At 44.2% G+C, this 26,706-nt stretch overlaps 1 protein-coding gene across 13 annotated transcripts in view; it reads left to right on the top strand.

The window, feature by feature from the left end:
- PARD3 (par-3 family cell polarity regulator) overlaps positions 1-26,706 on the top strand; it is a 646,254-nt gene that overhangs the window by 299,718 nt on the left and 319,830 nt on the right. For 8 of the 13 annotated variants that reach the window (XM_074946201.1, XM_074946209.1, XM_074946200.1 and 5 more), the window contains exon 5: positions 7,642-7,773. The exons of the other annotated variants lie outside the window; for them this stretch is intronic. In XM_074946201.1, the coding sequence (XP_074802302.1) occupies positions 7,642-7,773 (132 nt within the window). The remainder of the gene's footprint in view (positions 1-7,641; positions 7,774-26,706) is intronic. 13 annotated transcript variants of the gene reach the window in all.

Here is a 26,706-nt window from a genome sequence, read left to right as displayed (position 1 = left end):
CCAAGCACACCCTAGCTGATCCCTGCTGTGGAGCCAGAAGGTTCAGGGCATGAACAGGCTGGAAATCGCTTCCCCCGCCCACTCCAGAGCTTAGCTGAGGCGGGAGAGGCTTCCCCATGTCAGCGCTGTGTGGGGCTTTGGCACATGCAGGGCTCAGCTACTCCTGACCAGTGCCCCAGGCTGGAGGGTTTGGGGCTTTCCTGTGGCACCGGCCCAGCCAGAGGCAGTGGAGGAAGAAAGGAGCCAGCCGGCCAGGCTGTTTGTGAGCTGAGTGCTCTGACCAGAGGCTGGTTTTCCGCACAGTGTTGGCACCCCACCGGGAGGGCGGGTTGGGGGTTGAAGAAGGGGCAAAGCAGAGAGAGGACAATGAGAGGGGGAGCATGTAAAAGGTCGCTGGGTGGGCAGCAGAGGTGATATGTAATTGACTGCTGCTTGGCGCCTGCCTGCATTCACCAACCATGTCAGCTCACAGTGCGAAGCCGGAAGTGGGACTGCGGGGGGGGGGGGGGGGCGGGGAGAGGCAGGGACCTGCTTGCAGATAGCTGGCACACGGTGGGGGCTGCACTGATGGTTCATGGGGGGAGTGGCTGGCCGCGTGTGGGGCTTCTTCGCCTGCCCCTAGCCTTGCACACCCACCCCCGTTGTCGGCCACTGGACCCCCCCTCACTTCTGGTGCGCTGGGTGGCTGGCTAGCAGGGATCCGGCCAGCAGGTCCCGCCAGTGTAACACCAACAGACCCCGGTCATCATGATCGAACCTGGGGCCTCTGAAGCTTAGTGCGTAAGTGTCTACTGCATGAGCTAAAAGCCATATGGCTCTTAGCTAAGGCTGTAGAGCAAACTCATTAATCTCTCTCTTTCTGTAAGTGGTCTGTGCCACTACATGGGACAGAACACCACACCCAGGAGGTGTGTGGGTTACACCAGTACTGACTGGGGGGGTGGGAGAGACAGACAATTTGGGACACCTGCAGGAGGGCTTAAATACGGGACTGTCCCTTTAAAAATGGGATGTCTGGTCACCCTACCCTGCATCCCCCTTCCTATTCAGCCCCATGTTCAGTGCTGTTACCCCACTAGCTCCTGAGCCCATGCATCGGTCTGTCCCCTCCACTAACTCTTTTGAGCCTCAGTCCGTGACCCTGTCCCCCGCCCGCCCCGAGCCCTGTGTACCCTGCTCTGTCCGTGCCATGTCTCCTCACCTGGCCCCACTGTGAGGAACACAGCCTCTTCTGCCTCACTGTCTGCTGACTGGTTGCCATCTCTTTTGGCACCACGGCAGTTCCTGGTGGGTGAAAGGTGTAACTGCAGCCCCTTTCCCGCAGAATCTATATCCTGCAGAAGAAAAATCGGGGAGGGGGGCATAAATTCTGCGCACGTGCAGAATTTCCCTAGGAGTAAACATAAAACGGCCCAGGAGTTACTATGCTCTCTCTTAGATGGCCTAGTGTAATGTGGGAATTAATATAATTTTTATAATCATCTATCTGTTACGCCAGAGGTTCCCAAACTTGTTCCGTCGCTAGCTCAGGGAAAGCCCCTGGCAGGCTGGGCCGGTTTGTTTACGTTTACGTCCGCGTCCGCAGGTTCGGCCGATCGCGGCTCTGAGTGGCCGCGGTTCGCTACTCCAGGCCAATGGGAGCTGCTGGAAGCGGCGGCCAGTATGTCTCTCGGCCCATGCTGCTTCCAGCAGCTCCCATTGGCCTGGAGCAGCAAACCGCGGCCACTGAGAGCCGCGATCGGCCGAACCTGCGGACGCGGCAGGTAAACAAACCGGCCCGGCCTGCCAGGGGCTGTCCCTGCACTAGCGACGGAACAAGTTTGGGAACCTCTGCATTAAACGTATACGTGGAAACCTTTCTGTTTAAAATTTGGTAAATAAGATTGGTGGCCTCAGATGACCGTCCCTTGACCAAATAGGAGGCCTCATGCTCAACATGACCACTTCATAGAATAAATAAATATGTGTTTTTTAAACCATTCTTACCTCTAATGTGGTTTGAGGACACTTGAATTATTCATATCTGAAAATTGATGACTTCTGATGGAAAGATCAAATCTGGAATGTTTCTGTATTCCAGTGGTTCATAATGAATGGGTGTAACAAATTACAAGATTCCAGATCAGTGGTAAAATGGCATTTGTTAGTGCCCAGTCACAAACATATATAAATTATAGATTATTATTCTATTAACCCATTTATTTTATATCTATGTCTATCTATATAATTGTTATTTAAGTTGTTATATAAGAGAGTGAATACAACGTAAAGAAATGTTCACATGGGACTAGAAGTTTATACATTTTCTGTATATTGTCCGTGGATAAATTCCACAGTATGGGGCTGATTCTGCTGCTCTTATGTTGAGTTAGGGATGTAAAATGTTAACCAATTAACCAGTAAGCATTAGTCTTACCGGTTGACCTGCCTTAACCGTTAATCCCCGGGCCAGCTGGCCGACTCCAGTGGCCCTGCACCGCCCAGCTGGAGCGGCCCCAGCCGGCCAGCCCTTTAACCAGTTAACTGTTTAAATGATTAAAAAAGATTTCATTGAAATGATTAACTTTTTAAATGGTATTTATATCCCTATGTTGAGTAGTGTCATACTCTGCAAGTAATCCCAGTGAAATCAATGAATCTGTTTGGGGAGTTAGGTGGTACTCAATGCACTTGTGGGTGGCAGACTCTATTTTTATCTATGATAAAATTAAATGTACAGTAGTTAGTATTTTCAAATGCATAATGCTCATAGTAGCGGGAAGATGATACGATTAGAGCAGAAGACTGGGAATCGATATCTGGGCTCCAGTCTTCAGTTATGTTACACTCTGTGATCTTGGGCAAATAAATTAATACCTCTGTGCCTAGCTTTCCCATTGTCACAGGGGCATTGTGAAGCATAGTTCTTGAATGTGTATGATGCACTTTAAGATTCACTCATGGCAAAGGGAGTATAAAATTTCAGAACATAATTTTGTAATTAGATATGTGTGTGTGTGGTTTTTCGTGGATTGTGCTCAGATTACACCATATCAGTGAATAGCATGCCAGCTTCCTGTTACCTCATCTTCACCTATGCCACAGATCACATTTTGCTGCTGTTACTTGGAATTCAAATTATGGTGTTTTGTGCCAGCAATCTAGTTGGCAAAAGTATACGTTTTCCTAGTTTGAATTCAGTATTTCCTCCTCTCAACCCGCTCCACCCTTGTATCCCTGATCTAAAATGGCAGACATAATTTTCTTTTTATAAACTGTCAGTTTTACAGATGGATGCCTGTAGTGCTGCAGATGAGCAATATGAAGTACATTTTTCAAAGTTCTGCTTTGAGTATCTGTGTACGCTTTATTGCAGTATTGCTTAGCTCCAAATGAGAAGCATTGCTCTTCTTTAAATTCAAAGCTCCTGCGTGTACAACAAGCCATATGATGTTGCTGTAACTATTTTCTGAGCAACCAGGGTAGAGGAATAAAAATCACCATTCCAGAAATGTCCAACAATGCAGTAACAAGAGTGCATAACAGAAGTTTAAGCAAAATAAGTCATTGACTGAAATGAAGTCCCTTGCGGGAGGGTCAGTAGATGAGAGTGGATGGCTTGTTGCAGAAATGGTTATGGTGGGAACATCAGTAAGTGTGTGCAACTTGGGGACAAGGAATCTTTAGAGAGAATTTCATCTGAGATTATTTTGATCCATTTCATTGTTGTTATATTCCTATCCCACAGTAACAGTAAAAATTGAAAGCATGCTCCTGTCATATCAATTTTACATCAGACATATGGGAAGCAAGAAACACATGGCAGTTCATATTTTGAGAGTGGCCCAGTAGCAACTGAAGTAACAGGCATGGAAATTTCAGATTGCAGGGTTCAGGATTTCTGTTGTTGGGATAGGGTGACTTAGTAAGTTTAACAATTTTACAACTATAGGTTTAAACCACAAACTGGTTGATGCACTGACAGCTAGTAATTAAAGCATTGCTGTACAGAGGTCACGCTAATGCATCATCTTATCAACAATTTCTAGAGGGTCTCCCTAATGACAAGCTCGTTGTCAGTTGTAAATCGTCTGAAATTGAAAATACAGCAAAATCACTGTACTGTTTTTTTTCCAGCTCAGAAAAAATTCAGCGGGGAATCCATAGTAAAGTAAACCCCTTAAGTTGCTGGCATATGCATTTTAATTTGAAATGCAGTAAAATGCTACTGTTGAGTGTTGCTGTAATGCTGTGACCTAACAACTCTAGCATTATACTGATCAGTTCCCATTACAAATATTATAGAACCGTACATGTCGGCAGTTCCTTAAAGCTGTTTGGGGAAATTCTTCTTAAAAATTAGAACATTTAATTATAACCGATGATCCATGTCAGTAGCAGTCTCGTGAGGACTCTTAGCTGCAGCTCCAGAAGAAATGAGTTTTCTGTATGACCCTGGTGGCTACCTTGTTAAAAATCTTTTTTATGTGATGTTGCAGTTAAAGTGACATGCACCATGTTTGCATGTCTGAGGAAACTGGCGTGCTAATGCTTTTTTGTTTTGTTTTAAAATGAATGGGTGATAATTTTTAAAAAGGTTCCCTGATTATGTGTTTGCATATTTTATCTTAGTTTAGAACAATTATTTTAATTTATTTTTTCAGTGGCTCCGAATGTGCAAACTGCATCTACCGTAGCTCTGCTCCTCTCCCTAATATTTCCTGCTATTTCTTTAGCTCTGATAGTGGGAGTAGTGGTGGAAATATTGCTGTAGATAGGACACCCGTTGGCCACCAGCAGCATAAGTACTCTTCTATAACCTTGCTCAGAGCAGGACTACATCAGACTTTAGTTAAAATGCCAATGGCCAGCCTTGTCTACACTAGTGTTCACTGTTGCAACCACCAATGAAGAACAGCCAGTGGTAGCAATGGATAGTGGGATATTTTAGAAAAAATGTCTATGGTTTGTCTATACTAAGTTGTTTTCTTAAAATGTTCCATTGTTGGTATCACACTCTCAGCTTATTGGTGATCGCAGCCATGTGGACTAGGTACACCACAGTTCCATTTTTTACTTGCTCTGAGTAGGTTAACAACATTGTAAAAGCACCAGCAGCTACGGGAACCTGGTCTTCATTAGCATTCAGTTTTTGCTTCCACCAGTGCAGCTAAATGCTGGTATCAGCTGTGGGACTGTGTTGGGAAAAATAACCTTGTATAGAGGAACTTAACTTCTTGTGGAAGAAGCAGCTTACTTTCAAATGGTCCGGAGTATTAGTGTTTGATGCTTACTTTTAGCAGAAAAGGATGAACACACATACCCCATATGTACATACGCCTATGTCTCTCATAGAATATCAGGGTTGGAAGGGACCTCAGGAGGTCATCTAGTCCAACCCCCTGCTCAAAGCAGGACCAAACCCCAACTAAATCATCTCAGCCATGGCTTTGTCAAGCTGGGCCTTAAAAATCTCTAAGGAAGGAGATTCCACCACCTCCCTAGGTAACCCATTCCACTTGGTAACCCATTCCAGTGCTTCACCACCCTCCCAGTGAAAAAGTTTTTCCTAATATCCAACCTAAACCTCCCCCACTGCAACTTGAGACCATTACTCCTTGTTCTGTCATCTGGTACCACGGAAAACAGTCTAAATCCATCCTCTTTGGAACCCCTTTTCAGGTAGTTGAAAGCAGCTATCAAATCCTCACCCCTATTCTTCTCTTCTGCAGACTAAATAATCCCAGTTCCCTCAGTCTCTCCTCATAAGTCATGTGCTCCAGCCCCCTAATCATTTTTGTTGCTCTCCGCTGGACTCTTTCCAATTTTTCCACATCCTTCTTGTAGTGTGGGGCCCAAAACTGGACACAGTACTCCAGATGAGGCCTCACCAGTGCTGAATAGAGGGGAATGATCACACCTTTTTCTACAAAGCAAACATTAATGCCCAAATTTTGACACAACACTCAGCTATTTGCTAGTGCAGTGTCAAAACACAAATATCTTGGCGCATACTCCATGCAAACCCACAGATGTTAGGTTATATCTGGTGCTGTCACATAACGTTCCTGATTTAGTGGATTGAGACATTACCATGAAAATTTAATTGTAAGCAAAAGCTATGGTCTTGAATAACATCTAGTTAAATTCAGAGTCTAGGCTTTGGTGCTCAGCTGAAGTTGGAATACAGGCCATGATAGTGCTGTTGGGTTTTTTTTCTTTTGTTCTCACAAAGAGCTTTTACTTTTTGTACATGATTAATGGAGACTAAATGGGGAAGGAGTTTTGTGTAGAATAGATAAAACTCTTGTTTAAAAGGCTGTGTTGAAAACCGTGTAAATATAGATCAATCATAATAGAATTATATATGAAGAATAAAAACAAAATGCATCTCTTACATAAGAGGCAGGGATGTTTGTTTAGTCAGACTAGCTGAAGGTCTGTTATATGACAAGGACTAATCAATGACACATGGACCAATTGTGGTTTTTCTTCATGTCAAATCATATTTCTTTTATTTCCTCATCCAGATTGTGATTTTGTTGTACTTTTCCACCACCTAAAATGATTACAGTTGATTTTCTTGGCTCACAGTAATTGCACTGACCATTTCACTGAAAGAGGGAAATAAAATGAGAAAATCCACAGAAAGAATTCCATTCATTACACACTCCTTGCTGCCTTCTATAGCACTGCTAAATAAACTTGTGTTCAGCAGAGTTCTACAAGTAAACTAACAGACTTTCTGATTTAAAAAAGAGAGAGAGAATCCTCACCATCTATTTTTGCCAGCATAGTCCTCAATATGCCACTTTGAAAAACCTGAGTCATTTTTTTTGCCACTTTTGACTGATCTATGCCTGGGTAAATTAGTGTAGTAGAAAATTTTATTTGAATTCAGACAGGAATTTTGTTACAAGGATATCTGGGTCTGGTTCAATTCATGCTTTAATTTCTTGATGCTTAAGTTAATTTTCTGACTGAGTCCATTTTTAGTAAACAACTTGTCAATCACGAGGCATTAACACTCCAATGCAATATATTTAAGAAAAAAGTTGTTTTATACCAGAAATCTTGCCTGGAAAACTTCATTATATATCCCATTTATGTATTGAAGGTTTCATTTTGTAGCATTTCATATTATGCCCTACAATATGTCCTTTACAATTTTCTTTCCCTGTAAGTGTGTGTGTGTTGGCACAGGAGGTATGTTATAATGCTTAACTTGCCTAGGGTAGCACCCTATTGCTTGTGCTTGGCCCAAGTAGTAATGGGCTGTCTCTTCTTGTAGTTTATTTGCCTAGGGAGGGAAAAGTTGGTCTGAGACCCTGAAAATGTTGCTGAAATATGTACCCATCCAGTAGAAGTTTAAGTTGGAAGAGACTGTGAAAGCACAAGCTGGTGCAGGAGATGGAGACCCTCATAAAGCTTAGTTCGGAATTTACTGGCTTAAATAAGAAGGGAGTCTTTGCAATTAAATGGTTGTTTACAGACTCAAGGCAATAGAATTATACATGCATCTTTCCAGTGTAATTGTCCAAGTTCACTTTCTCCTTTTTCAGTGTTTCTTTCATATTATCTGAAAAACCAGCTGCATTGTCAATGTGCAAGGACTGGTTGTGTTTTTTTTATAAGACACTTTCTTTGTTTCTTTTGAAATAGAAAGATGAAAACTACAGAAGCTTACCTCGGGATACTAGTAACTGGTCTAACCAGTTTCAGAGAGACAATGCTCGCTCATCGTTAAGTGCCAGTCATCCCATGGTGGACAAGTGGCTGGAGAGGCAAGAACAGGTAATATATATTAATATATATATTACTTTAATAATTTAACCTTTATGTTAGTCCACAAATATTACAAAGAAACAAATTCCTAATTGATAATGGTTCTGGAAGCATGGGTATTCGCATCAGATATGTAGGGTGTAAATATGTATTGGGATTCCTCTGCTTCCAAAAACTTCATTAGGACTAAAAGTAGAAATCAGGAAATATCACCCATTTTTGAGCCATACACTCGTTTATACAGTACGTGGAGAGTGTTCTGATGAGCACTGCTATTCTTTGCTACTCTTCTTCACAGCTGGTATCAGCAGGCTTGTTTTATTTAGAGATTGTTGTTTTGAAGTAAATTTTATTGCTGAAAAGCCAGTAATGTTATTCACAAAGCTATTTAACTAAATAAGGATTTATTTTTGCATATCTTTTTTTAAATGCTCTTTATTCTTCTGAACCAGTGACATGTCATTCGATTCTGGCTTTAAAGTCAGAATGGTTATTTGCCTTTATTGCCACTATATTGAAATTACCAGTTTTAAATTTTTCTTTTCACACAATAAATAATTATGCCTAATGTTCTCCTTTATTAAGAATCTCATGGTTATGAATATTGAAAGACTTAAAATGAAGATCAAGATTGCTTGATATCACCGTTGCTTGATCAGTTTGATGTTCAGTAAATATCCATATTGCAAACTTGTTATTTGGAACCATTTGCTGATTGAATTATGTGTTGTAGATTTGGTGCCATAGATTGTAAGCAATCTCCTGTTGCAGTGTTTTTTGTTTGATTTTTGAGGCATGCCTTCCTGAGTCATTAGAATCTCATTGAAGTACTTAAATAAGCTGTTGTCTCAGCAAAAGGAGTTGGATTAGAAATCTTAAAATTAACCTTCCTAGAAAATGTCAGTGACTTGCATATTTAAACATCTATTGTCCAATAAATGTTGTATTTTGTGAAGTTTTGCTCACAGTCCAGTAGCTAGACCCACTTTACCCAACTTTGTGGTAAATAAATAATGCTATGGAAGCCTGCTTAAACAACTGTAGTCAACTGATTTAATTTCTGTAGCTGCAAAATTTTTATTTCTTGTGATCAATTTTTTTTTAAAATGAGAGAGATGATCCATTCATTACATTCTGGATGTTAATAAGTCACATGCACCTGGAAGAGCGGGATCCTTTGGTGATTTCATATCAGCAGGATAAGTAATTAGACTGAAAACTGTTTAACAGGGCATGAACAGCGGAAGGAAACCCATAATGAGAATGGAATGAAGCACAGCACTGGGGAGGGAGGGGAAGAGCCTTACACATGAAAGAGTGGATGCAGGTGGAAATCCTGTTTACTTCTTTTCTCAAACTTAACATCCTTTTGAATGTCCCTCTGAGCCCTTTATGTTTCATTGGATAAACATAATGCTTTTTCATTTAATAAATTAAATTTGGAATGCTTGGTAATAAGCAAACTGGAACTTACTGAATATAAGCACATGTTGCACAGTGAATAATAACTAAGCAACAAGTCCCCTCTGTTTGTCCAAGGGACTCTTCTGTCCTGTCCCGCTTGTAGTATGAAATCATAAGAGAGTCTTTTGGATTTTAAAATGCTCTGAATTCTTTAGTTCAGAACATAAGGTGAGTAAATAGTTTCCCGCAGCACTCTGAATTGGCTCTTCCTTGCCGGGCCTCTGCTTTTCACTTACCTTTCTTTTGGGAGACACTCAAGGCAGTAGAAGCTCTGCAAATGGAAATAAGCAACAAGAAAAAAAAGGCAAATAGGAAGAATTTAAGTGTCTAGCCTATGGTGTGGCCTACCAACCTGCATAGCCAAGTCATTTGGTGTCTTTAATCCCTATACTCTGCAGAGGTGTGGCGGTGGAGCTGGTATCCTCACTTATGCTAGTACAGCTACCAGAAATGGCTGTGGATCTGGTGACAAACCAAGTGCAATGACAATGCTAAGAAGCCGTCAGAATATAGCTGTGCTCTAATATAGCTGTTTGGTTTCATAGAACTGAAGCGAGTACCAGGTTCACCTATGCTGGTCCCAGAGACGTTGCTCACTGGAGGAGTTTCCTTTGGAACTGTGTTACTTAAGGCAAGGCTTATTTTGTATACGTGTAAATCCTGTGCCTCACCTTTTCCTCTTGAGCATATGGAAGAAAGGAAATTTCCCAGAGGGTCCTGGTAACCTTCAGAGATAGCTAAATGTTGTGAGATTCTGCTTTGAGGAGTACAATTAATTCATTAAGCAACTCACCAGGATTACTAATGTTAAAGACCCCCTGTCAAGACTGATTCCTCACACTGGCACTCTGAGTGCAGAAGGTGGGGGTCTGCAAGGATTTTAAAAATTAATACTTGCCACTCCAGGCTTGTATTAAACTCCCAAGGTTACAGTTTTTCTCTAACCTTAGCTTGGTAAATGCTGCCACCACCTAAATGCAAACTGCTCTTCAGATCCCATGAAGGAGCACTTGGGAATTCCTTCCTGTGGGGTACCCTTCAGACCTTTCACAACCCTCTCCACCCCCATCCCAGGGAAGAGCTGAGAAAGGAAATTAGCTGTTGCCACCAGCTAATTTAACAAAATATGCACAAACCTCTTAGGACACCAAAAATCCAATCCAGTTCTTAAAAAAGGTAAATTTTATTAAAAACAAAAAGAAAGAAAATACATCTGGAACTTCGGCTTTTGCTAGATTTTAAAAGAGGAATTCCAAAACTTAAGCACCCAAAATAGCTTTCTTGGGGGTTCAGCTTAAAGGTTACAAGCCCACAAAAACATCTGGGGTTCGCACAGAGGAGTCCACAAGCCTTACAGAAAATAAAAGAAATAAACCTAATTGCATCTATATAAACATTCCCTGTCGCAATGAATCCTCCTGGCTATGGACGATGAATTTTCATACCTGGTCCAAACTTTGCACAGCATTCCGGCTGTCCCTGTCTCTTCAGCTCGGAGAGAACAACCAAGAGATAAAGGGAAAGCTTTTTTCCCCTTTTAAAAATTTCTAGCCTTCCCGTTGGCTCTTTTGGTCAGGTGCCCACTCCCTTTTCTTTAAAGGGTTAAAATGTCCCCCAAGTACAGGTAAAGCAAGCAGCCACCAAGAGGGACTTTATAGCTAACTGGTTAGCTGGGTGTCCGTAAAAGGGAGCAGCCCCCACCCCCCATTTATCAGGAACCCCCCCCCCCCCGCCCCGAGCCACTAGGTGCCAGAGAGATAAAGGTATTTTTACAAGAGAGAAAACATATCTCATTTCCCATACAGGCCCCTATAGAGCAGACTGTGATCTTGCAGTGAGATTGTTATAGGATGATATAAGGAGTAATATACCCGGCTTCTGTTGGTGTCAATACTGGCACTTGTTAAAGAAATAGCTCTGCTTCTGTATACTACGATGGATGTTGGGCCTCAGTACGGAGGGACACCTGAAAATATATAGTACAAATAGCAATTAGCTTCATCTATGGTACATTACTAGGCCTCTACTACATTTTGAAGTGGGACATCCAAGAAGATGAAAGATTTGTGTCTGCCTTCTGAATTGTCTTAGGGAATCATGGCTCTATATGATGGGTAGGAATCTGTACTTCAATTTAGGGATCATTCCCAATTCATTTACAAAAGATTCAAACTATTCGCTGAAAGAATCAACAAATTTAACTTACAGAAAGGTTTGTTATTCCAACCCATAAAATAAGACATGCCAGAACTGGTTGCACCTTGAAGAATTCCTTTGCTAGCAGGAATTTGAAGGTTTAAATTCAGACAGTTTCAGCTTTCAAATTTTTCATAGATTGCTGTAAACTAACAAGCCATTCTAGAAGATATGGGCCTCTATTGTTTCACTGGGCAGACAAGCTCACTCTGATAGATTTCAAAGTAGTGTTAACATAAATTGTTCGTTACTCTCTACTATTTATCCCTTTAAATAATAATTAGAAATGTATAATTTTCTTATGGAATCAAATTAAATGAAAGTAGTGCTTCTAAACTTTTCTTCTTAAGAATTCCCAGTAGCAGACTTGTTCCAAAGAATCAGTTGAAGATAGTTGGCAGTTTTCCCAAAATTTGTTCACATACATAGTATTACCACTGTTCAATTGAGAAATCATAAAATAACTGACTAAAAAGCTCAGCCCACCTGAAGCGGTTGCAGGATTGGATTCAAAGATTGGGGAATGCCATCTAACTGTAGAAGTCATAACAGTGGGGAGGTTGGGGTGGAGAAGGCGAGAGTTAAAGTTAACATTTGGTGGAAAGTATAAATACATATACAGATTCTATGGCATGGTCATTTCAGTTTCTATAACCAAATATTGAAATTGGCAAAGATCAAGTTTACATAAGAAATATCACACTAAAATAGTATATTCTTCGCTTTACTGGAGAGGCCCTACGTTTTAAAAGGATTAAAAACTCTGTGCTGTTTTATGTGGTGGTCGAGCAGAAGAAGGGGAGGGAAAGGGAGTTATATTTTTGATTGTTTAATTTCTAAGGCAGCTGATCAGAAAAGCCATTTGCAAATCTAAAGGACAGCATTCAATTAAATTAAAACTGCATAGGAATTATATAAATTGATTTGTGTTCATTAATGAATAAAAGCAAGATACTTTATCGAGCACTGTTCAAAATACACAGTGGCTTATTCAGCACAGCTCAACATAAATTCAGTTTTCCAACAAGCATTTAAAAAAAAAATTAAGAAAGCATCAAATTTAGAAGATGAAATGTACATTCATGGTCATCGCTGATGAACAGTGCTGAATAGCAAAATCCGTGAAGCTCTGCAGTATTCTTTAAATACGGAAAATGAAAATGGATTTTTCCCTATTCAAAAATGGGGGATGGGGAAGAAGAAGTTAGGTAATTACTTCTGCTCTCCTCCTGTGGTGGAAACTTATAGAATAGTAGATCAAGCTGGGCAGAGCTCTTTTCGTTTTAAACATATCGCTAGCTGCCTCCTTCCTCTTACAGTTAGCTTCTTGCTTGTGACAGCTGTCAGCACTGAAATACAAAGATAATCTCTGTGTGGTCTTTCTGGTTCTCTTCCTAGCAATGATATCTGACATGCAAATATTGTTAGTGTTTGATCTCCAAGCACAGAGTACCTGCCTTCAGCTTGGTTTGAGCAACTGAATGCTTATTTTTAATATGAATAAATCTACCATTTAAAAATTTTCAGACATTACGAGATAGAATGGGACTGTGGGTTGTAATGCTGCAAAGAGTCTGAGCCTGAAGCAACGGTAGGAAGATTGTATGATGCCATCTACTTGAGAAGGAGATGGTATTCATCTATCAGGGGATATAAGCAGCCACCAGATCTTGAACTGTACATTTGCCTTAGCACTGTAGCTAAGGCTGAGTTTCTTTCATCTTTTCTTAGTTCCCTTTTTCAAGTTCTTGTCATTGGCTTGCATCTCACAGGCTTGTTCTTGGCTCCAAGGTGTGGTTTTATTTTGTTTTTTATGGTTTCACCATTTTTGTGTTTATATAGTGTTAAAAGTCGGTGATTTTTATGCTTACAGGAATTAGTGAGTAGTTTTTTCCTCTCTTTTGGGCTCTGAACTAGTGCTGTTCAGATTTAAAACTTAAAGCTTGCTGTCACAGTTCAGGGCAGCTGCACCTGTACTTCTTGTCAGTGGTCCAGCAAGGGCACTCATTCTCAGCTTCCCAGCTTCCTGGCTGTTGCCTTTGTGGGTGGAGACCTGTGTCTCACTCCCTTCTCGTCTGAGTATGTCCAGGCTGCACATTTCCCTTCTTTCACTGTGTTGTTCACAGCAGAGAGAGGCTGCCCAAGCACACCTGTTTGCTTTTTCTTCAGAGATGGGTTAACAGTGTGACTGCCCAAGATTATTGATACCACATACCTCTTTTAGTGCAAGCCTATTTTATTCTTAAAGTAAAAGCTCTACAGAGAAAACATATTGAAAACAATAAAAGAACCTACACGCATGACAATAAGTTTACCAGAGATCACCCTAACTCTAGCATGGGCTCTGACAGAGGCAGTCCTTCAACCTCTTCCCCACCCAAAGGGGTTTACTTTGTGGTCCCAAGTTTATCACAGCTTTATCTCAAAATAGTCTTATGGGGCCTCAGTAGGCCAAGTCCTTCCAATCCTTCACTCAGTTATTCTGTGGACCGGGATGTTGTCTGTTTGCTGCTGAGGAAGAGGGCCATGAGCTGGTTTAAAACCAGGCTATTTATCAGACAATCCTTTCTTTGTCTGTTAGTCCCTAGAGAATCCAATTTGAGCGTAGTGTGTGTGCACCTCTCCAGAGGTGGCTTCCAAGGGCTGATAATGAAGGAAATACATCAGCATCCCCATCCCTACTAGAAAAGACACATACTATTCTTCTTCGAGTGCTTGTTCACGTCCATTCCACATTAGGTGTGCGTGCGTTGCGTGCACGAGTGTTGGAAACTTTTTTCCTTAGCGGCTCCCGTCGGGCCGGCGGAGCCCCTGAGTGGCACCACTGTGCGGTGCATATATACCCCTGCTGCCCGACCCCCTCCAGTTCCTTCTTACCATCCGTGGTGGCGTTGGAACAACCTCTCTCTCTTAGGCTAAGGGACTGCTCTCATCCTTCTCATAGATAGCTGTTATCAGTTAGTTAGCATACCTTTGTTGTGGACACTTAAGTGATTAGGTGCTTGGAGGCATCTAGCACCTGCCCCGGGCCGTGGGGCATGCCGCAGGCCCACAGGTTTAAAGGCTTGTGCCACATGCCGCAAGCCTATGCCAGTTAGTGACCCCCACGGCTCGTGTCTACGTTGCCTGGGGGAAGAACATCAAACTGAGCGGTGTAAGATTTGCAAGGCGTTCAAGCCAAGAACAAAGAAAGAAAGAGACTTTTGTTTAAAGCAGTTGTTGATGGAAGCTGCATTGTAGCCACTGGGCCCAGAGCGCCCGACACCGACTCCAGCTTCCTCGGTGCGTAGTGCCCCAGAGCTGTCAGGAGACCCGGCACCGGCTAAACACAGAAAGCTGTCGGCCCCAGAGCGCCAGACTAGGCCCCGGCACCACTCGTCCTACCTGGCGCGGCCCACGGCGCAGCCCAAAGGAAGGCGCGGATGTTCCCCGAATAGGAGGCCGGCGTCTTCCAAGGCCCCGAGCACCAATAAGAGTGGAAAGGCCGCTGTACCGGCGCTGGCACCGGTGGCTTCAGCACCACAAGTCCCACAGAGCCCAGGCCTAAGTGAGCTCAGTGCAGACGATGGGCTCAAGAACTTAATGGATCAGCCCTCCACTCCTGGCACCTTTGAGGCAGCAAAGGACCTCATTGAGCTGTCGGTGACGAGCCCCCTCCCGTACAGGGAGAATCCTCCGGCACCCATGCCACGGGTGCTGTTGAGGGGTAAGCCGGCAATGGTGTGCTGTTCAAGGACACCGTCCTGGCATCGCTCCCGGAGTTGGTCCCAGTTGAGCTTCACATCTGCGGACTCCCAGTTACCCACGGCTCAGAAGGAAGTCGCGGTACCGGGAGTGAGTCGGAGCGAGGAAGTAATGGAAGAGGCACGATGCTCTCCAGCACCGATTAGAGACCGGCACCGGGAGGAGTCGAGACGGCCCTTACCGGAGAACTCCCGCAGATGCCGATCCCGGTCCCGAGAATGCTGGTGCCTGTCCCGGTCCAGATCCCACTCCCGGTCCCGGGGATATCGGTACCAGTCTCGCTCCTGTTCCGTTAGGAGCCGCTTGTCGACCTCCCGCTGGCACAGATCGTCGGCACTGCCGTGGCCTTCGCGGTCAGCGCCGACTCCAGTTACTCGCTCCATGGTCTGGACAGCAAGGACCCTCAGACAGGGTGGCACCCCCAGTGGGGGCCGCCAGGTCATTGGCCCTTCTGGACTCCTTGGGCCTATCAACAGTGCCAAGGGGCCCAGTCCAGGGCGAGCTACTTGGTGCAGCGGTCCCGGTCCCTGCACCGATGCCCGACGGCACTGGAAGCTACAGTATCCAGGCCTTTTGCATCCCCCCAGGATAAACCGGAGAGACGAGCACTGAGTCCGGTGCTGCACCGAGGTCTCCCGCCCCGGCCCGAGCCAGAGGCCCCTCCCATGGGAGAAGGGGAGCAGGAGGACCAGCCAGAGGGGGTTGAGCAGCTGCTAACCTCCTCGTCATCCCCGGATGAGGCAGTGGCATGAACAGCAGTGTCCGGCCCTCCACCCGTAGATCACAGAGGCCACCGGGAGCTATTGCATAGGGTCGCCCAGAACTTGGGGTTGCAGGCCGAGGAGACAGTTGAGCAGGAGGACCCCATGGTGGACATTTTGAGCCCCGAAGGTCCATCTCGAATAGCGCTCGCTCATTAAGACCGTCCAATCGAATGATAAGACTATATGGCAGACCCCGGCCTCCAGCGCTCCAACGGCCAAAGGTGTGGAGCGCAAGTACTTTGCCCCGTCAAAGGGCTATGAATTCTTGTTCTGCCACCCAAGTCCGTGCTCCCTGGTAGTCTCAGCGGTGAGCAAAAGAAAGCACCATGGACAACAGGCCCCGGCACCTAAGGCCAAGGAGGCAAAACTTCTGGACCTTTTTGGCAGAAAGGTGTACTCATCAGGGGGTCTTCAGTTGAGGATCGCTAATCAACAGGCATAATTTTAACTCCTGGGCAGCGGTGGGGAAGTTTAAGGGTAACCTCCCGCAAGGTTCCCAACAGGAGTTTACGGCCCTGGTGGCCGAGGGCAAGGCAGTAGCTAAGATCTCTCTCCAGGCCTCCCTGGATTCAGCAGACGCGGTGGCCAGAACAATCGCGTCGGGGGTGGTCTTGAGGCGCTCGGCATGGCTGCAGGAGTCAGGCCTACCCCTGAGGTCCAGAGTACGCTTCAGGATCTCCCTTTTGAAGGGTCCGGGCTCTTTTCGGACCAGACAGACGCGAGGCTGCATAGCCTCAAGGACTCGAGAGCTTCACTTAAGTCGCTGGTATGCACACCCCAGTGACGCAGAGGAAGCCCTTTAAGCTGCAGCCTCCCCCTCAGTGCCAGTACCAGCCTCGTCATAGGCGTGAACCTTACTGTAGGTGAGGCAGACGATGGTGCAATAATAACAATAATGTGCCGGGTCAGAACCACGGTCAGCACAAATCCCAGCCGGGCACTAAGCCTGGCTTTTGAGGGTGCGCTTGAGGACAGTGTACCAGACCAGTCACGAGATCCGTCCCCTTGTTTCCTGAACTGCATGGCCCGTTTCTCCTGTGCATGGTCCCGCATTACATCGGACCGTTGGGTCTTACACACGGTACGGAACGGGTACTCGCTGCAATTCTCTTCCCTCCCTCTCTCCCACCCCTCTTCCCTGTCCCTCTTCAGGGATGCCTCTCACGACCATCTCCTAGAGAAGGAGGTTCACTTGCTGCTGGAGGCAGGGGCGGTAGAGGCGGTGCTGCATGGCCTAAGGGGGAAAGGGTTCTCCTCCCGGTACTTCCTCATTCCCAAGGCCAAAGTGGGCCTTCATCCCATTTTAAACCTGCCTGGGCTCAGCAAGTTCCTGGTCAAGGCCCGGTTCCGCATGGTCTCTCTGGGCACCATCATCCCTTCCCTGGATCCGGGAGGCTGGTATGCTGCCCTCGACATGAAAGACGTGTACTTTCATATTGCCATTCACCCAGCACATCAGCGGTTCCTGTGCTTCACCGTGGGCCAAGAACATTACCAGTTTGCGGTTCTCCCGTTCGGTCTAGCTGCGGCCCCACGGGTATTCATGAAATGCAGTGGCGGTGGTGGTGGCCTTCTTATGGAGGCAGAGAGTCTGGGTTTACCCGTACCTTGACGATTGGCTCCTGGTGGGTCGATCCGAAGCGGAAGTGCGGGGCCACATGGAGGTGGCCCTGAGATTGTTCCGTGAGCTGGGGCTCCTGGTCAATGTCCACAAGTCCACTCTCGTTCCCACGCAGAAAGTGGAATTCATAGGGGCGGTCGTGGATGCGGTACAGGCCAGGGCAAGCCTTCCAGTATCCCGATTCCTGGCTAACCAGCAAGCGGTGGCCTCCCTGCACCAGTTTCCAATGACAACGGCCAGGTGCTGCCTGCAGCTGCTGGGCCACATGGCAGCATGCACGCATGTGGTCAGGCATGCCAGACTGAGACTCAGGACTCTGCAGGCTTGGCTCGCTCAGGTGTACCGCCCAGGGAGGGACCCCCTGGACTTGGTAGTGACAGCCCCAAAGGATGTGCTGGAGTCCCTGCTGTGGTGGCAGTCCCAGCCTGTGGTTTGTGAAGGCATCCCCTTTGCCGCCCCACAACTGGACCTGACGCTGGTGACGGACATGTCAGACCACGGATGGGGGGTTCACCTGGGAGACCTCAGGGCTTGTGATCCGGAGCAGAGTGGTCGCTCCATATCAATGTGAAGGAGCTCAGGGCGGTTTGTCTAGCCTGCCAGACCTTTCACGCCACTCTGAGCGGTCACAGCATAACAGTTCTGACAGACAACACTACTGCCATGTTCTCTATAAACAAGCAGGGCGGGGCCCATTCCTCGCTGCTGCGTCGCGAGGCTCTCCTCCTCTGGGACTTTTGTATAGCTCATGCCATTCACCTTGAGGTGTCGTATCTCCTGGGGGTGCGAAATGAGCTAGCGGACTACCTCAGCAGCTCGTATTGCATGCACGAGTGGCTGCTCGGAGGGGATGTTGTGCTTTCGCTCTTCCGCAGTTGGGGGTTTCTCTGGGCAGACCTGTTTGCCACCAGGGCCAACGCCCAGTGCCCGCGGTTGTGCTTGTTCCAGGGCCACAGCCCAGACTCAGTCGCAGATGCGTTTGCTGTCCCGTGGGGAGGGGGCTTGATGTATGCTTTTCCCCTGTTCCCCTTGGTACACAAGGTCCTGCTGAAGGTACGCAGGGACAGGGCAGTGGTGGTCCTCATCGACCCGGCGTGGCCCCGCCAACACTGGTACACAACACTCCTAGGGCTGTTGGTGGAGGCTCCAGTAGTCCTGCCCCTACACTGGGACCTCATCACGCAGGATGGCGGGCGGCTTCTCCACCCCGACCTGCAATCACTACACCTGACGGCATGGAAGCTCTCTGGCTAAACACCTTGGAGAGCCAGTGCTTCCTTCCTGTGCATCAGATTCTGCTTTGCAGTAGGAGGCCCTCTACGAGGGCTACCTATGTGGCCAAGTGGAAAAGGTTCTTGTGTTGGTGTGAGCTCCGACATGTGCGGCCGTGCCAGCCCCCAGTGCAAGCCATCCTCGAGTACCTCCTGCACCTCAAGCTGCAGGGGCTGGCCCCGTCCTCACTCAGAGTGCACGTGGCGGCCATCTCTGCCTTCCATCCGGGGTTTTCGGGGGGCTCGGTGTTTTCCCACCCAGTGGTGGGACGGTTCTTTAAAGCATTGGAGAGGATGTTTCCGTACTTACGCCTTCCAGTCCCTCCTTGGAACCTTAATTTGGTCCTCTCTAAGCTCATGGGACCCCCATTTGAGCCCCTTGCTACCTGCTCCCTCCTCCACCTTTCCTGGAAGGTGGCATTTTTGGTGGCCATTACCTCGGCCAGAAGGGTGTCTGAGCTGAGGGCTCTCACCTCTGAGCCACTGTATACAGTGTTTCACAAGGATAAGGTGCAGTTCCGACCGCACGCCAAGTTCCTCCCTAAGGTGGTCTCGCAATTCCATTTGGGCCAGGATATTTGTCCTCCGGTGTTTTTTCCAAAATCCCATATGGACCTGAGTCACCGCAGCCTACACACCCTGGATGTCTGTCGGGCGCAGGTGTTCTATTTGGAGCTCACCTTTCGTAAATCTGCGCAGCTGTTCGTGGCCATAGCCAAGAGGATGAAAGACGTCCTGGTTTCGGTGCAGCAGATCTCGTCTTGGATTACAAGATGCATCCAGGCGTGCTATGAGCTCGCAGGTGTTCCGGCCCCGGCGGTCGTGGCCCACTCGACCAGGGCGCAAGCGACTTCCATGGCTTTCCTGGCACAGGTCCCGGTCCAGGAGATCTGCAGAGCAGCCCCCTGGTCCTCGGTGCACACCTTCACGACCCATTACGCGGTCAACCAGCAGGCCAGAGAGGACGTGGCGGTTGGCAGAGCGGTCCTCCAATCAGTTGTTCTGTGACTCCTGCCCTCCTCCAGAGGTAAGCTTGTGATTCACCTAATGTGGAGTGGACATGAACAAGCACTCGAAGAAGAAAAAATGGTTACTTACCTTCTCGTAATTGTTGTTCTTGAGACGTGTTGTTCATGTCCATTCCACCACCCACCCTCCTACCCATCTGTCGGAGTCGCCGGCAAGAAGGAACCGGAGGGGGTCGGGTGGCAGGGGTATATATGCATGGCGCAGTGGCACCACTCAAGGGCCCCGCAGGCCCGACGGGAGCCGCTAAGGGAAAAAGTTTCCTACGCAATGCGCGCACACCTAATGTGGAATGGACATGCACAACACATCTTGAAGAACAACAGTTACAAGAAGGTAAGGAATCTTTTTTTTCACAATTACACATTCACAATTTCATTTTTAATACAGTGGACCCCAAAGGAATTAAACCTAGTTCAATAAGGTTTAACTTAATTCTGTAAAGTTTATCTTAATTCCATAAGGTTGTTCAGGATATTGTCAATCTGTCACACATCATTGTCCGTGAGGAATGTCTGCTTTAAGTATGAACACAACTGAGAAATGAAGGAGATAGGCACTAATGAAAACACTGTCCTGGGATATGCACTTCCTTCGCCCTGATAGGCCACTTTGTACTGGTGTGGTAATGCAAAGGAGCTATAAATATGGCTTCAGTGGCCAGCTGAGGCATGCTGGGATGTAGTCAGAGGAAAGGGGGTATAGACCAAATTCCCCTGCACTGTGGAGATTCCTGGCTGCTAGAATGGTTCAGTGGCGGCCATTGTAGCTAGATGCAAGTTCATGAATGGTGCCAAGATGAGGAGGTGTAAAGGTGGCTTGGGGCACCTTTCCCTTTCACTGCCCTCGATCCTATATCAAGTAGAGCTCGGCCAGATCCAAGAGTTTAGCCTCAAGTATGTCTGAATGACTACACATAGACCTTTGTTGTTCTGACCCCCTCCCTGCCTCGTCAATTGTCTCGTCCCTGTTTTACCATGTATGTTTTTTCTCTGATCTCTTTTAAAGATGGTGTCACAATGGGCCCTGGATGTCTTGTGACCTTTCTGCTGTGCAGGATCCTGTGCCTGCAATTTCTGATGTAATGTGCTCGTTGTCACTGCACCCCAACCCCACCGCTCACATTTGAAATTGCAGGTACCAGACTACAGCAGAAACCAGACCTAGTTGATCCCTACAAATGTCATCTGACTCATTGTCCTCCTTCAACCTGAACCCACATACTTCAAGATGGCGTTGGATGTACATGAACTGCCCTTCATAATTTATGGGCATTTGTGTGTTGTTTGGCACATTGCATATAAAATCACCAAGAGAGATGAAATACAAGAGTTAAGGGTCCACTGAAGTCACTAGAAAGACTCACATTACCTTCAGTGGGCTATGGACAAGGCCATAAGTGCTCTGCTTACAGTGTTTTAAAGTCTCAATCCTAAATCAACATTTTTAGTTTTATTTATGTGACGAAAGATATTACGTACTGTGTGCTACATTATTCTAACATTTTTTACACCAGTGCAATCCCATTTAAGTCGATTGGCTTGCGCCTTGTAACTTGAGAAAGAATTAGTCTCTTAACCTTCTTCCAGGGAAAAGTAATCCTAACATTTTGTTGTAACATCACCATGAATCTGAAAAAGGGCCATATTACCTATAGATGTATGAAAAATGTTACGTAACATCCATTGTGTAGTAGGACTTTTTTGTGCTTTATAGTAGAATCCATACAACCTTAACTTGAAATAAGTGAAAGATGAAGCATTCAGATAAACTACAAATAAATGAACAGGTCAGATTTCAGTCATATTTGAGAGTAAATAAATGTTTTTTTTTTAGCAGGGTCTTAAGGGATTTTTTTAAATATAAGAATCATTTGTGGCAAAATTTGGGATATTTAAATTTAAAGTAGATGAGCATTGGTATTCCGGGTGTCTGTAGCAGAATCATAACTGGGAATGACTTTTGCATTCATTCCAGGAAGGACAAAGGAGAAAATCCATTAAGGAGGACTTTATGAAGGCTGAAGCTTTTCATATCAAAACAAAATCAAAATTTGTATTGAAGCAAAGTTTATTTAGGAAAAACGAAGCAAGAAATACTTGGCCAGTACTTTTTATAAACATTGCTGGTCAAGACAGACATTGCTAAATCTCTTTAGAGTAGTTCATGTACTTTGAATAGTTAATTAATCATTTAATGTGGGTTATTTTTGGTTAAATACTCCTGTATGTGAACATGTAGTTTGTACAGTGATGATTATTTGCATAGATAGTTCTGACTCTTCATCGACAATAACTGATAGGGATTGTTTATTACTAAAGGTTGTAGGTAAAAGACAATATGGGGGACTGTATCCTGAAAAGCAGTGACTCAGAAAAGGACTTAAGGGCCATGTTGAACGTGAGCTCCCAATGTGATGCTGCAGCTATGAGGGTGAACGTGATCCTTGGATGTGCAAGCAGAGAAATATCAAGTAGATCTAGGAGGTGATACAGCCTGTGTCTCTGGCATTAGTGAGGCTGTTACTGGAATCCTTTGTCCAGGTTTGATGTCCACACTTTGTAACAGTTTAGGGAATATGTCTGTGTTCAGTTAGGATTCCATTTGGTTTTATGAACACTATTTGGGCTTGTAACAATCATTGTGAATTGGATTCATTTGGTAGCTGGCAAGGAAATCCAAATAGTGTTCATAAAACCAAATGTAGTTTACTGCCCTCCTATTCCTTACTAATCGGAACCAAACTGCAGGCGAGGAAAAAAAATTATGCTGTTAACTGGTATGGCTGTACTTCTTACGTGGCCAACGGGGGTGGGGGGGAACGTATAGGGATAGCAAAGCTGGATGCTCAAAGAATGAAAATCATTTGTTTAAAAAAAAACTTGAGTGGTGGACATGTCATGAGATCAGAGAGAAATCTGCCAGTAACTTCTGTTTTCCATCAGAACCAGAAAAATATCCAAATCATATTGATAGTCTTCATATAATGTCTTCTGCAGTTTCCACAGTATGCATCCGATGAAGTGAGCTGTAGCTCACGAAAGCTCATGCTCAAATAAATTGGTTAGTCTCTAAGGTGCCACAAGTACTCCTTTTCTTTTTGCGAATACAGACTAACACGGCTGTTACTCTGAAACCTGTCATATTGATAGTGAATCAGATCCAGCGATTTGAAATATAAGATAAGCATTGCACAGCATGTATTTTCTGTGGGTCTTAAAATATGGTCTTGCATTACCCTTTCTTAAGTTTACATGTGAAGTAGTGGAATACCACTAATTATTTCATAGCTTTATATGAAAATGTTTGTGTGTGTGTTTACATACCTGTATATGTGTGTGTGTATATATATATATAACTCTCTGCCCCATCTATATCTACTCTCACATATATATAGATGTGTGTGTGTGTGTATTTCTGTATATCTATATGTATACAAATGCTTTATAGTTCAAAATTGAAAGGTTCATATTAGGGCTGAGTGTATTAATATCTGAAAAGGAATAATTGCTTTCTAAATTGTTGTGAGATATTTTTAAAAAAGCCTATTTAACAAGAATTTAGAGCTCTGTGCACATATGTCCTGTGTGAAAAACAATGAAGTTCTTGAAATATGTGGTAAAGTGGTTAATCAGGTCTACCTAAAAGTTTATCCATTATCTCATTTGAATGACAATCATGTATATTGGTTAGTTTTTTCAGTGTGGTTGAGTGGGACTTTAGTTTCTATTAGACAGTCAGATGGAATAAACTGATTAGGGACAACAAGAATAGTTCAGCTTTTATAAACAGTGCTTTAAATAGCTTTAAATAGCTTTAAATAGGACAGACAATCTTTGGGCCACAGCCTACACTTGCATGTAGCGGTACATACACTGGCCTTGGAAAACAGAGAGAATTGCACCTGGGAATCCAGGGGTAGAATTTAGATCTTTGTATGAAGAGTTGTTCATATTCAACAATTTAATTTTTTTTTCTTTTACCAAAAATGGTTGGGATTGGGGATTTCAGCTTTTTGCTGATACAGGGGGAAAAAAAGGAGACGTATCAGATATTTATTTATTTTGTGTGTGTACCATACAATGGACGTAGATTCTATAGCACTCACTTTTTAACCACACGTGATGATGGTGTAATATAATTGCAAGAAAAATCATTGTTGCAACTAGTCAGTTTTTGTTGTTTTTTTAAATATATCCCATTGCAATATCAGCTCTGATTGTATTCAAGTCTGCCTTCCTGAAATTAATCTGATGGGTATCAGTCTTCATACACCTCCTGTCTTTAAAGAAACCCCCTCTGAGTCTTAGGTGCTTGAGTCTGAGGTTCTTGTGCCATTGCAAGGATGATCTCTGTTTGAGTTCTTCCTTCCCTTCTTTTAAAAACCAACAGTTTGTTATCTCCCCCCTCCATGTAGCAGGGTTATTTTTTAGCATGATCGCTTTTGGTTGCACAAATACTGTAATATCCTTACTACTTTCTTGTCTTGTGTCCCTTGTCCTCCGTTCACTTTCATTCCAAGTTTTCTAAGGATGGTTTATTATACAATTGTTCTAATTATTTTTATAATGTGTTTGTGCTACTGCATAGCATCCCCAAGTGTCTTGGTGGGAGTGCTTTATAAATTATTACTATTCAACACTATTAGTGACACTAATGGTTAAAAGTCTGTGGTCTCTCAGATTTTCTACATTAGGTCCCATGGAACGCCAGTTCCATACTTCACTAAAATTATTAGAGGCTCAATTCAGAACTCCTTACTTAGGCTAAACTCCCATTGGGACTTCAGTGAGAATATGGCCTTAGTGAAGAGAGAGTGAGCAGTGCTGAACAGGACCCTTAATTACTATAGTGCCAGAGCAATGCTTAAGTGAAATACATTAGTAAAATTAAAATTTGTCTTCATTCCCTTGGTGGGTAATACAGTTAATGAATATAGATCTAACCAAATTAAGATAATTTATTTCATTGGCTGGCGTCGCTGTAAAACTTTTCAGTGTATTGTAACTCTCTTATACAAACGTTAAACAGATGCAGTTCTTGTATCTGCTTCAAAGACCAGGAAGGTTAAAAGTTTTAAGTGTATTAAACCAATTTTCTTAATTACATCTGTAGTACAGCTTTTTTTTTCATTTAAAATTCACAATGTACTCACCAGGCACCTTCTTTTCCAGCAATTTAAACCAAGGATTTTTAATAATTATTTACACTGTAGTTATTTTTTTTTTAAAATCCCACATTTTTGTTTCAAAGTATAACATTTTTAATGCTTGATGTTGCTCATTTTCTCCTACTCCTCTACTTGCACTTTACATTCCTCTCACTTCTCGTTTGCTGTCTCTTTGCCCGTCTGTCACATTTCTGGCTCATGCCTGCTATTGTGCTGTTGCCTGTGGTGAATCTTCCCACTTCCTATCTGCCATGCTCCTTTTCTTTCCTTCTTAAAATCCCTTACAAGAAAAAGCAATGTTTAGATATGGGCAGAACAACCCAAGACCATGGGAAACTTCCCTAGTTTTGTTGCAAAATCAAATCACAGGTCAGGTTTGCTGGGGTCTGTGAACCTTTTAAGTGAAGTTCGCAGTTTTGCACTGAAAGCAAGTGGAAGTTGGTGCTTTCAATAGAACGTCAGTTTGAGATTTTGGCCTTATTTGAGCCTGGAACTCAAAGTAAAATTCAAGGGATAAGAAATCGTGCGCGTAGAAACTGAAGTCCTTTCAAACGGAACCTCCCAAATTTTCACCCTAGTGTACTTCCGCATTTTTTCACTGAGGTGGTTAATGGTTACATGGTTAATGTTATTTTGGAAACAGGATGTATATGCAGAGGTATATACATTGGTGCTATCATTTCAATATTCTTTGTTCTACCGAAATAGACTGCTTTAACATGGATGTCATGGCTCGTCTGTTGTCACTCTAGCTTCAGGTGGGTTCCTGAGAATTGCTGCTGAGTCATGCTAGAAGATGGATCCTGGTAGTTCCAACCAGGATAATAAAGGGGGTCTGAATATTATGACAAAGTAGATTCTGCAGGGAAAACCTATGGACAGCTAAGCTTAGGGAGTAATCCTGTATTGAAGTTCGTTACTGTATGTGAATTACCAATAAGGAGCATTCCCAGGAAGGGAGTGAGGTTGGACAGTAACTCAGGTCTGTATACTCTGTTGAGGAAGTAGTAGTGAATCAGCCTACTCATAATTGTAAATAAATAAAAGGGCTTGCCTTGCATAATCCTTGTCTGGATGAGTCATTTTAATTACCTGATTCCACTTTGTGGTAATAGGGAATGGTATTGTATAATGTAACATTAGTTTAAAGAGTTAATAATTTACAGGTAAGTGATATGTCTGTTTTTCCCCCCGCTTCATCTTGATTTTATTGCTTAAGGACAATAGTTTCATTATTAGATATCTTTAGTTATATTCAGTGGTGAAAGGAGTTCCTGTAATTTATGGGTTCCTTTGAGAAATGTCACAAGACGCCAATGAAGCGACACAGTAAGATTTACTGAATATAGCACACTGAGTACACAGAATTATGTGATATGACCTAGCTTATGTGATATATCCCAAGATCTCTATTCATTTCACCCCTATAATAGAGAGGAAAAAAGGAGCAGACTAGCCTGACCACTTATTATTTAATTCATTGAAGTAGGTCATTTTAAAATTACCTTAAGACTATTTGGCTTGGCATATGAAATTACTTAATATTTAAATGTTTTTCATTATCAGCAAATTCAGTGTATTTTTTATATGAAAAGAAGAAACATCTTATAGGAACATCTTATAGGTAGGTACATATAGGTACCAGTGACATAGGGAAAGATAGGAGAGATGTCCTGAAGCCCAAAT

Source organism: Natator depressus, chromosome 2 (assembly GCF_965152275.1).
Source record: "Natator depressus isolate rNatDep1 chromosome 2, rNatDep2.hap1, whole genome shotgun sequence".
In the NCBI taxonomy this organism is placed as follows: Eukaryota; Metazoa; Chordata; order Testudines; family Cheloniidae; genus Natator; species Natator depressus.
Note: the sequence above shows the minus strand (reverse complement) of the source record. Positions and strands in the feature narration are given on the sequence as shown.